The 12,130-nt window shown below is 53.0% G+C and overlaps 1 protein-coding gene across 1 annotated transcript in view; it reads left to right on the top strand.

The window, feature by feature from the left end:
- Positions 1-10,122: 10,122 nt before the first annotated feature.
- The window catches only part of EEIG1 (estrogen-induced osteoclastogenesis regulator 1), a 31,094-nt gene continuing 29,086 nt past the window's right edge, over positions 10,123-12,130 (top strand). The window contains exon 1 of the mRNA XM_090274784.1: positions 10,123-11,161. Coding sequence (XP_090130910.1) covers positions 10,722-11,161 — 440 coding nt within the window. The 5' untranslated portion in view covers positions 10,123-10,721. The remainder of the gene's footprint in view (positions 11,162-12,130) is intronic.

Raw genomic sequence — 12,130 nt, 5'->3', positions numbered from 1 at the left:
ACATAAACTCTTCTATGAAGTGGGGATAATGATTCTTAGTGTGTTCCGGCTGCTATAACAAAATACCACAGACTGGGTGGTGTATAAACAACAGAAATTTATTTCTCAGAGTTCTTGAGGCGGGGAAGTCCGAGATCAAGGAGCTAGCAGATTTGGTATCTGGTGACAGCTGGCTTCCTGGTTCATAGAGGGTTGTCTTCTTGCTGTGTCCTCACATGGTGGAAGCAGGGAAAGAGCTCTCTGAGGTCTCCTGCAAAAGGGCACTAATCCCATTCATGAGGGTGAAGCCCTCATGACCTAATGACCTTCCCCAAAGGCCCTACATCATATTGGGGGTTGGGATTTCAACATGAATTTTGAGGGGACACAAACCTTCAGTCTATAGCACTGATGGGATCACTGCAGGAGGTTGGCATTTGAGGAACTCCCTGGAGCACATTGCTTAGCCTTGGGCATGGGCCCCCCAGGGCGAGATCAACAGAGAAGCTGTTGTAATTTTTTAAAAGATTTTATTTAGTTAGTTTTAGAGATAAGGGAAGGAAGGGAGAGAAACATTGATGTGTGAGGGATACATGGAATCAGCTGCCTCTCACACGCCGCCAACTGGGAACCTGGCCCGAAACCCAGGCACATGCCCTGACTGGGTATCAAACCAGCGACCTTTCCAGTGACCCTTCGGTTCACAGGCCAGTGCTCAATCCAGTGAGCCACACCAGCCAGGGTGCTATTGTTGTTTAGAGAAAGAGAAGTGGAGCATCAAGGCCTTCCAACCGCCCTGCAGGAGAATGGTCAACCCCACCCTGCCTTAGGCTGCATCACTGGTGTCGATTTCTAGCCCCAACCCCTCCCCCCTGCCAACAGGACCTCACTGAGGTCAGGACCGTTGTGAATGTGTGCACTTGTATCCCCAGTGCTTACAACACTGCCTGACATATAGTAGGTGCTCAGTTTTTGTTTTAGTCCAACGGGCACTATTCTAAGCACTTCATAAATATCTACTCATTCACTATGTATAACATCACTGGGAAATAAGTAATATAGTCACATTTTAGAGATCAGGAAACAGGTCACCCAGTCAAGAAGAGGCAGAGTTAGAATTTGAACCTTGGGTGATGTTTGTTGAAGGAAGGAAGGAAGGAAAAGGTGAGGTGCAGGATCTGGTGTGTCCAGGTCTGAAATGCAGAGTCAGAGAGCAGGGTCCTTAGCAATCCCACCTGCACTCCCCCATGGTTCCATAAGTAAAAAGTGAGGACTGGGGACTGGGAGAGTGGGACCCCAAGGCCAAATAACATTAAAATTTAGGGTTCCCAGCTCACAGCCCCATAATCCCAGGTAGCAAGAATGTGGAATGTGTCAGAAAGCCCCAAGTGTTAAATTCCCTACTGTCACTGAAAAGGTTTATTATGAGTTGAGCAGAAAGGACAGTTGACAACCCACAGAGTGACGTTGATAGTCAATATCCGATAAGCACTTCCTGTGGGCCAGGTAATGTACAGAGCACTTAACACGCGTTACTACCTTGTCAAATCCTCAGGAACGGTATGGCCACCAAACCCATTTTACAGCTGTCAAAACTGAGGCTCAGAGACTCCAAGGAACTGGTTCCAGGTCAGAGAGCTAACAGGTAGGTGACGGAGGCTGAGGCTCACCCCCTGGTCCGATTGCCCTGTCACAGCGGCTCTCCCTGTCCCCCGTTGTCCCCCAGCTGCCTCACCACTAAATGGCACCACTGATGATTTTCACATTTGAAAATAATAGCTGTTGCTGATGGTGACACGAGGGACTGTGACTAAGAATTCAGAAAATAAGCAGAGCTCAGCAAGGTTAAAGGGCTGTGTGTGCGCCAGTACCTGAGAGGACAGGGAGGTCACCTGGGAACACCTTAGTAAACATGGCCCTGATCACTGGGGGAAAGGTATCGGACTCCTGCCCAGTTGTGTAAGCTCTGTCCACCCGCCGACTCCTGGCCCTTTGGGGTGGGGGGGCGGTGTGGGAGGGTCTGAGAAGGTCCAGAAGACCGAGTCTAGCTCAGAAAGCCTCCTAGCACCTGGTCAGGCTGCCTGAGAAGGGCCTCAGCCCAACCTTTCCTCTACCCCGGTCCACAAAGGGACACTTCCGGGAAATGGGACGCCCCCTGCCCCAGGAAGGCGTCCTTCAGCAAGCCCCCTCCATGGCTGTGCATAGAAGGAATTCAACGGGACTCCATTTCCTGAGTGGCTCTGTGCCATGTTCTTTTCCCTCCTAATTTGTGCAACTGTGGTCATTATCGCCATTTTATGACTGAGGTCACTGAGGGCCAAAGAGTAACCTGCTTGAAGGGATAGGGCCAGGGAGCAGCAGGGCTGGGCTTTGAACCCAGGTCATTTTAGGCAGAAGGAAGACCCTGAGAACTGTGTGCTCATGAAGTGTCTTGAGGCCAGGGGTGGGGGTGGGGTGTGGTATTGTGGAAGCAGAGAAGGGAAAGTGGAAGCAGGTAAATTCCTGAATCTCACCAGGAGGCAAAGGCCAAGGAGGGAGCTGGCCTGGAATAATCACACCATCCCTCTGTGGCTCTCCGTTACCTTTAGGATAAAGCACATCATTAACGTGGCCTCAAAGGCCCTCCTGTCCAATGGGGCCTGCCTGCCTGCCTCTAGCCTTGCGCTGGCCTCTTACAAAAAGCCCCAGCTCCTACATTCTCCCAGCTCAGACTTTCCCCTCCACCAACTCCCCCGTCTCCTGGCTGCCTTCTACCCATCCGCTCATCAGGCTTGGGCTCACAGGCCTCTGCCCCAGGTAAGCCTGCCCTGGCCACACACACCAGGTCAGGCCCCGTCTGTAATTCCTCGGCCCTCCAAACCGTCCCGGCCTCCACGTGTGTGACAGCTCTCATCACGTGGGCCACAGCTTCAGGCTCACCGCCACAGCCCCAGGCCCAGAGCAGATGGCGTGAAAAACACCTGTAAGTGAAACAGGAATGAATGCTGTGAACGATGGAGTGCTTGGCAGACCTTGGAAGGCCGGGGTACGAGGCAGATACAGGGCAAGCGCGGCGAGGCTGCTGGGCTGACCTGCAGGTCGTGCTGATGACAGTTCTCAGAGCTGGAGCAAGGGTTGAAGTTTGGACTTCATCCTGTCAGCAGTTTGGAGTCCTGGGCCGAAGACATGTCAGAGCCGAAGCCCTGGTTTCAGAGGCGAAAGCTGGCCTCTGAGCTGTAGCAGGAGACAGGCTGCTCTGGGGAAAGCCACCTGGGGGTGTCTGGACACAATGGAAATGGGGTAACACACTCTCACCTCTGGTTCTGTGTAGCGTCATGTCAGGCATCAAGCCTTGGCCTTCGCGGGCTCACTAATCAAATCTGCTCAACAGCCCTAGGAGGCAGGGACTGCTGGGAAAACGGAGGTCAGAGAGGTGGAGTGCTCTGTCCCAAGTCACAAAGGGACTCTCCAGCCCTGCCCTAACAGAACTTGGTATTGTAGCTCACCCAGAAGCGGGGTGGGGGGTGGGGGTGGCTAAAATCTGGATCTACTCTATACAATAGCGTAGTCATTAGCCATGAGTGGTTATTTAAATTTTAAATTCAAATTAAGAGGAATTAAAAACTCCGTTGCTCAGTCACACTAGCCATATTTTAAGTGCTCAATCGTCACCTGTGGCCAGCGGCTACCCTATTGTGCAGATCCAGGACATTTCCATCACTGCAGAAAGTTCTGTTGAATAGTGCTTGTCTAGACCATGCAGGTGGACAGATCCTCAGAGACTACTTAATTCAAAGCTCTTCTTTAACAGGTAGAGAAAAAGAAGTCAGGAACTGGGTCAAAGTCACACAGTGAGTCAGTGACAGGGGTGGAACTCAAAACCTGGGCTCCTGACTCCCAATCCAGTCCTCACTTCAGTGAAGTAGGTGGGCGCCTATCTCTTAGCTGGGGCTTGGTGAAAGGCCTCTGTGAGGCAAAAAGACACCCGAAACGAAGTCCAAAGACAATTAAATGAAATAAACACTTTAATGGAGATAACAGAGGTTGATATCCACAATATGTATGTAATAAGCTACTACAAATAAATAACAAAGAGATGACTACTCCAATTTAAAATGTGGACAAAGGAGAGGGCCAGGCAGTTTACAAAATAAATTCAAAATGCTAAAAGTTATGGGAAGTTACTAGTGAAAGAAATGCAAAGATGGCAGTAGAGCCTTTTCTTGTTTTCTTTTTCGTCAAACTGATTGAAAAAGGTGGAGAACAGGCGTGGGAACGGGCACTGTCTTATACTGTCGGTGGGAGTATAAATGGGTCCAACCTCTTTAGAAGGCCGTTTGGCAGCATCTCTCAACTGTAAATATGCAAATACCCTTTGACTCAGTAATCCCTGGGCAGAAACCCAGGGCCACCTGACTCCAGATCCCGTGTTCTGAACCATGACTACTCTCTGTGAGTGACGGTCAGGCTGGGGTGGGAAAGGGCAGAGCTGCTGATCAATGGGGAGACTTGTGGACTTGGCCGTGGGAGGTTTAAGCAGGACAGATCACCACAGGCAAGTTCTTTGGAGACTTTATCTTCTTGGGTGACTGGCTTAGATATTCGTGAGGAGCCCAGCAAAAAATCAATACACCCTTGGTCAGCTGCAGGGGGTGGCTCGGCTGCTATTCCAGTTCTGCAAATAATTGGAGCCCAGTCACTTGTGAATCAGCACTGACCGCCCTTGACAAGCCGGGCTGGGAAGGCAGTGTGGCGTGGCACTCTGTGCTGGGTGTCAGGTGACCGAGGGAGCAGTACAGCTGGGTAGCTGTCCTCAGGATGATTTGGCAAATGGCATTCTCCACCCCTACCTCAGTTTCCCCTCTTTCTGTTTCTTCCCCTTTCCCTCTAACCTTTTCTTTTTTCCTCCTGCTCTCTTCCTGCCCTCCCTCCCTCTCTCCCAGTAAGTGCCAAATATGCACCAGGTATTTTGACAGAAAACAGAAGGCCAGGAGCCCTCATTTTTTTTTCTGCACACAAATCGTTGGTAACTTTAGGGCACAGAGAAGGGAGTGAGCATTGTGCCTGGTGTAGGGGGGGATGGGGTGTGAGAGGGTGCTTGAGCTGAAGCTTGACACTTAGTAGATGTTACTAGGTAGGCAGGGAGACAAGGTCAGGACCTTTGGGCAGGGCTGCAGGAGCCTGAGAGAGGCAGACAGGGAGAGGCTCAGCTGCTTCTTCCAGAGGGGCCTGAGTGCTGGACTAAAGAGCTTGGATTTTATCCAGAGGGCGACAGAGAAGCACGGGCTTCTGTTGATCATATGTGTATAGTCTGTCCAGAAGGTATCCAGCCATGTAACATGGAAAATAGAGACCTTTACCGAAGAAGATACAAGATACAAGAAACATTGTACATGGGACAATGACGCCTCAGTCCCCTTCAAAGTAGGCACCTTGGAACCTCACACAGTTCTCCCAGTCACCATCAGCTGCCTGTTGTTATTTTTTTTAATCTGATTGACAATCAGAAATCTCTTCCTTTTCAAAGGTGATTTTAGTTTTGGGAAAAGCCATAAGTTGCAGGGCGCCAAATCTGGGCTGAGTCATCTGGGTGATTTGATGTTTTGCCAAAACTGCACAAGACCTGATGCATGAGCAGGCACATTGTTGTGATGAAGCTGCCAATCACCAGCTGCCCATAGCTGCGGCCTTCTGAATCATCTGAATAATTTCCGTGGAGGAATATTCAAGCTTAATGCAAAATCTGATGCAGATTTGTTGCTCTACTGGCTCAGTCATTTTGAATGCAACAGCCACACAGTACACATGCTCACACAACGGCATCTACTGCCCCCGTTGACTACTACAGTGAAGTCATCATTGTTCACACATGCACATTCCAGTCCACTCTCCTTGGCTGCCAGGTTTCATCAATGAAGCACAAACCGTTCTCGTTATATTAACAATGGATGGATTTTTTCCGGTCAGATTTTGTTTTACATTATAAAAATAATTCAATCATACTACAAAGATCAAACAATACCCAAGAATATTCAACAGTGCAGGGACCATCTTGCACATCTATGTTTTTTATGCATATGTGAGTATTGCTGTTAGGTAATTTACTTTAAAAGGAATTGTGCACATTGAAATTTAAACAAATTTTCTTTTTTATTGATTTGAAAGAGAGAGAGAGAAACATTGATATTTGTTGTTCCACTTATTAATGCATTTATTGGTTGATTTTTTAAAAAGATTTTATTTATTTATTTTTAGAGGGAGGGAAAGGGAGGGAGAAGGAGAGGGAGAGAAACATCAATGTGTGGTTGCCTCTCATGCACCCCCAACTGTGGACCTGGCCCACAACCTAGTCATGTGCCCTGACTGGGAAATGAACTGGTGACCGACCCTTTGGTTTGTAGGCCAGCACTCAATCCACTGAGCCACACCAGCCAGGGCCATTGGTTGATTCTTGTATGTATCCTGACCTGGGATTGAGCCTGCAACCTCGGCATGTTAGGATGATGCTCTAACCAACTGAACCTGGTCAGGGCCTGCACATTGAATTTTGATAGTTACTGGCAACACTGGGGTGTTAAAGTAGGGGGTGATATAGTTAAATGTACAGACACCCACCCATCCCTACATCTGTCCATCCATTTACCCATCCATCTATGCATCTATTCATCCAGGTACTCATCTGACAACCATTTATGGAGTATCTATCATGTGGCTGGCCCTGAACTGAGCATGGGGATATCACGGGGGTGGTGTCTGGGATAAGTAAACAGCCCCACAAGAGCTGGTCCAGGTCCGGGTAAGGGTTCTCCAAGGCCATCCCACTTTCTTCCGCTGCGACAGGCTGCATTCCCACTCAACTCCTGCTCCCCTCTACTCCTGCCTCACACCTGTTGCTGTGCTATGCACACGTACCTCCTGACTTCAAGAGCCTGGTGACATTTTGTCAAGTTCAAAGCCTTGGGAATATTCAAAAGATCTCATTGAGCAAGTATTATCATTGCACAGCATGTGCTGAGCTCTTCCTCTGAAATGTGTCCCCTTTCTCCTCCTGTCACCCTGGCTCCACTCTGGTCTGAGCCTCCCATCTCCCCTTGGGACGCCTGTAATAGCCTCCTCATCTGGCCGCCTGTTTGTGTTAGTGCCCCTGACAACCCATTCGCCAAACAGCAGCCAGAAGGAACTTCTAAAAAGATATTTTGGATCTTGTCACTAGCTTGCTTACACCCTCCAATGCTGTCCCTTTGGGCTCAGAATAAAATCAAAACTCGTAGGACCATGAGCCCATGTGAGCAGGCTCCTGCCAGACCCCACGCCTCTCTCTCCTCCCTCTGCTCACTGCCCCCCCCCCAGTCACACTGAGTCCCCCCAAAGTGCCGGCTCCTGCCTCTGCCCCCAGAGCTTCCTGTGCTTGAGTCTCCTTTATTAGTTAGGTCTGGGTTGAGACAACACTCCCCAGAGACCTTCCTAGACTACCCCACCTAAGTCAGGACCCCCAATCCAACCACCCTCTCTAACAGTTCCCTGGGGTTCCTTCTCTAGACCACTTGTCTGAATTATCTTGTGAAGTACTGGTTTCCTTATATGTCTGATCAGGGTCTCAGGGAGGTAGGACAGGCTATCCTTGGGAATTTGGTTGGGGGGAGGCTGGAGAAGTATGGAAGTGCTGGCCTGGCATCCCTGCTGGCCACTCTTTCATATCCCCCACGTCCCTCCAGGCCTAAGCCTTTCCCAGGCACAGCCTCTTGAACATCCTGGAAAGGGTGGTATTCTCATTCCCATTTTATGGGTGAAGAAACCGTGGCTCAGAGACGGAAGAGTTTAGGGCGCGTCCTTCACGATTCCTTCCCATGCCATGCACATTACACACAGAGTTTGTGCGACACAGGTGGTCAGTGCTGTATCAGCCAGATTTCGAACCCAACTCTGTTGGCTCCAGGGCGAGTGTTCCTAGCCATTCCATACCGGACTCTTTTTGGAGTCCCCAAGCTCAGTGTCCCAATCCGAGGTCACACTGCCCATGTGCAGCAGAACCAGGATTCTAACCCAGGGTTGTGTCACCCCAAATGGAGCATCTGTTCTGGCACCACACTCTCTCCTTTCCCCAGGCACCATCTGGGAAGTGAAGGAAGGGAAACTCCCTAGGTCCCCTGCCCTGAGATTGCAGAGAGATGAATACCTCACGGAGCTCAGTCTGGCAGCCAGGCCCCCACCATGATTCCTGTGAGAGTGGCCTGGGGTGACTCATAGTCACAGTTGAGGAGCCAGCCAAACCTTGGGACACAGTCGGCTGGCTCCTTCCTCTGAAACCCCCTCCTGGGGTCAGGTAGACACAGGCTCCCACCCTGTGGAGCAGGCCCAGATACGATTCATAAGGAGAACATACCCCCCAGTGGGGGCAGCCCAGCAACACACTTGAGTTTGCACTCCAGGGTCAAGATATTCGTCAAGCGATGTAAACTCTCCAGGCCTCAACTTCCTTGGCTGTAAATCTGTAAATGGGGGTACATAAATGGGAACTGTTGCTATCATTAGTTTTCTATCTGGCTAACTGTGCTTCCTAAACTATGGGATAAACTGGAGATAAATATAGGGTGGGGCAAAAGTAAGTTTACAGTTGTGAATATGTGAAACACAGTTTATTCTTGTATTATTTGTATTATTTTTTATACAAACAACTGTAAACCTACTTTTGCTCAACCCTGTGCAGGTAGCCACCCACTTTATGGTTGGGAACCAGGAAGAAATCAGAAATCTCAGTTCTCAGGTTACATGTCTGGATCCAAATCTAGTTGATTCTTGAATGCCTCTCAGACCCATCCTCTCATTTTCCCCCAGTGCTCAGATTCCACCATCATTGTCTCTTGCCTGGATCGCCACAAGAGGCCCTTCACCTGTTTTCCATCTTCCCACCTCCATTCCACCTGCAGCCAGAGCAAGCTTCTTACAACAGAAAGCAAATCTGCCTGAGTCACTCTCTCCTGCTTGAAATGTATAAGTGGCTCCTTTCCTTACTCTGGTCTACAAGACTCTGCAGGATTCCAGCCCCATCTCCTGCCAAACTGCCCCCCCCCCCAAATTGCCAAAATGCAGCCACATGGAGGTACTCATAGCTTTCTGTGGGCACTGCTCTCCTTGGCCCCTAGGCCTCTGGAGGCTCCCTCTGCCTGGACTCTAAGCCAGGGCCTGCATCCTGTGGGTGGCTTGGAATATTTTTGTGTCACAAGGCTTCTGAGTCCTCATCGCCACCATCCTCACTCCACTGAGCTCCCCTAGTCCCCTATTAAGTCCCCTGTTACAGTTCTCATCCCCAGATTTGTCTCTGTTTCACCTGTTCTTGATCGTGGCGAGCACAGGCCCACCAAGCTCACTGCTAGGTCTGAGCCTGGCTCAGAGCCCACTGACCCTAAAACATTTGGGGACTTAAATGAATGAACTACAATACGTATACGGTCTGAAAGGTACGAGGCTCTGGGAGAGGCCTGTGCACCCAGGGCAGTTAATCTAGTCAGGGAGACCAGCTATAACTAGGTAAGAAACTAACCGACAACAAAAGGCTTAGATGGCAGCTTGGGATGGGAGAAGCTGGGTCTGTCACAGGTCGGCGGTGAACTGCTCTAAATCACCCCCTCCGCAAAGCATTTGCACTTCTCTTTTCTGATCTGAGAACTATAGATTCAGGAGCGGTAAGACCTGTTTGGTCTAGTCCCTGCCACTTCTTTGGGAGTGTTTTCTGAAAGAAAAAAAAAAGGACTTGCTACCTCCCAGGCCTAATTAAGCGGTCAGCGCACTCAGGTCGGGGTTGTGGGGGGCGACACTTGCAGGGCCATTCTAGCCATAGTCTTCACATTGTTTCTTCATTGTTTCTTCTTTTCTTCTGCTCGCGCCCTCCTCCTTGCTCCGCCAGCCCGGGCTTCCCGCCCCGACCTCCCACTGCTTTCGCGGGGCCCCTCTCCCTTTCCCTCCGCTCCACCGCACCGGGGAGGCGAGCCCAGCCACGCGGCACACCAATGCAAGTGTCCCGAGCCGCCTCTGCCTCTCCAAGTCCCGCCTCACGCCGCCATCCACCAATCACGCTCCGCGCCCGCTCCGCCGGGCCGCCCAATCGCTGGCGGGCTCCGCCGCCGGCGCCCCGCCCCTCCCGCGAGCGGCCGCGGCTCCACCGGTCGCGGTGCTGGGCCTCGGCATTCTCGCAGCGGCGCCGCGCAGCCTTAGGCTTGGGTCGCGGCATCGGGAGCGCAGGCGGCGGTGCTGCTGCTCGCGAGGTGCTGGACAGAGGCAGCGGGCGAGGCGGGCGCCACCGGCCGGCCGGAAGGGCGCTTCGGCTACCCCGGAGCCCGCGGTGCGGGACCCAGGACTGAGAAGGAGGCGGCACCCTCGCTGTCCGGAGCTGGGCCCAGTGTCGGCCCGCAGTATCCCCGACGCGCCTCCCGGAGAGGCCCCCAGAGTTCCTCGCCGCCCCCTGGGGGTGCCCTCAAGCCCCCCCGGATTCACCTGCGCAGGCCTCCTGGCACCCAGGTGCGGGGGCGTCTGCGTGGCGAGGGCACCTCCCCCGGCCGCCAGCGGGGCGGGGGCGGGGCCGCCCGCCGCCCTCTGTCTCACGGGCCCGCCAGCCGCCCTCAGTCTCACCGGTCCGTCCGCCGCGCTCGGCCGCGCGGCGTGAGCTACTCGGGGACCGCGGGTCGGGATGCTGCCTGCCAGCGCGGCCGCTCGCGCGCCTCCCGCCACTCCTGTCCTCGCCTCTTGGGCCATGTCCCGCTGTTTACATGCCGGTGAAGCCCCTGGCCACTCGGAGCCCCTCCGAGCCCCAGCTCCCCGAGGGTGAAGCCAGCCGGCCCGCGAACTGGACTGGTCGTTCAGACCTTGGCCCTCTGACTCAGATCCCCGCCCGCTCCGCCGCCTCCGCCGCCTCCGCCGCCTCCGCCACCTCCGCCACCATCTGGGCGGGATCGGGCTCTGGTGTTTTGAGGAGGGGGTGTGGTGTAGGGAAAGGAATCCTGGGGATTTCTGGCTCTCCCCCTTTTTTGGCCTTCGAGGCTTTAGACTCAGGGAATTCGCTCATGGCTTTCTTGATGAAGAAGAAGAAATTCAAATTTCAAACCACTTTCACCCTGGAGGAGTTGACGGCTGTCCCCTTTGTAAACGGGGTCCTCTTCTGCAAAGTCCGACTGCTGGATGGCGGGGATTTTGTCAGCTTGTCGTCAAGGTAGGAGCTGGGACAGCCTTGCCTGCAGGGGAGGGAGGTGATGAACGAGATCTAGCCAATTGGCGAGTGTGGAAGCGCCCCGTGGGGCCGAGATCCCGTGGGTTGTGTGTGTCTGGGTCAGGTTTGCACAAGGCAGGGCTGAGGGATCTGGGAGGTCTGGGCCTGAGGAATCCCACAGAGTGTCCACACCCGTCTGCAGGTGACCTGGCAGATACCGGGGGGGTCTCTTCTTTCAGCCCCCTCTTTGGGTCCTGCGTGCAACCTGCTGAAGGTCCATTCTGCACACTTGCACAAAGAGCCCAGCAGATTTGTGCCTTGCGAGGGCTGAAATGGGGAGGAGAGTTCCAGGCTGTGCTGCACCCAGCTGGCCATTTGGGCTGTCATATGATTTAGAGCCCAGGCCTGCCACAGGTTCCCAGGTACCCCCAGCTCTGGCGAGGCCCAAACCCAGGTGCTCCTGGTCTGCCTGGAGGGCAGTGGCTGGATTTTGGCCTGCCCAGCCCCCTCTGAGTGACTGTCCTCTTCTAGCTAGAGCTGGGCTGGTTTGCATTGCAAATGCCCTTGTCAAGGAGGCTGCAGCCCCCTCTGAAAGAGGCTTGATCAACTTTAGTTTTGTGTTCCCCATCCTGCAGGTCCAGCTGCCCAGCTCATCCATAAGGGCAACTGAGTTCCCAGGCTGCACCCACCGACTGGGTCCACCTGGGGTCACGTGGTCCTGGCCTGCCTGGGAGAGCGCCTTGGAGTTTGACAGATGGGGGTTTGAGTCCCAGTTCTGTCACTTTCTGGGCCCAATACAGGTCTCTGTCAGAAAGTTGTGGAGATGTTTCAGCAGATAGAAGGCGGTGCAGGGCCTGGCCGCGTGCCTACGACAGGCTGGTTCCCTTCCCTGGTCTGTCCCTCTGCTTCATAGGCCTCCTTGTGGGGTGCCTGTTAACAGAGGGAGAAACTGAGGCCCAGAAAGAGGACGGA

This window comes from Furipterus horrens, unplaced genomic scaffold (genome assembly GCF_987537825.1).
Source record: "Furipterus horrens unplaced genomic scaffold, mFurHor1.1.pri manual_scaffold_4, whole genome shotgun sequence".
NCBI classification, from domain to species: Eukaryota; Metazoa; Chordata; class Mammalia; order Chiroptera; family Furipteridae; genus Furipterus; species Furipterus horrens.
This window is presented reverse-complemented; position numbering and strand designations above follow the sequence as displayed.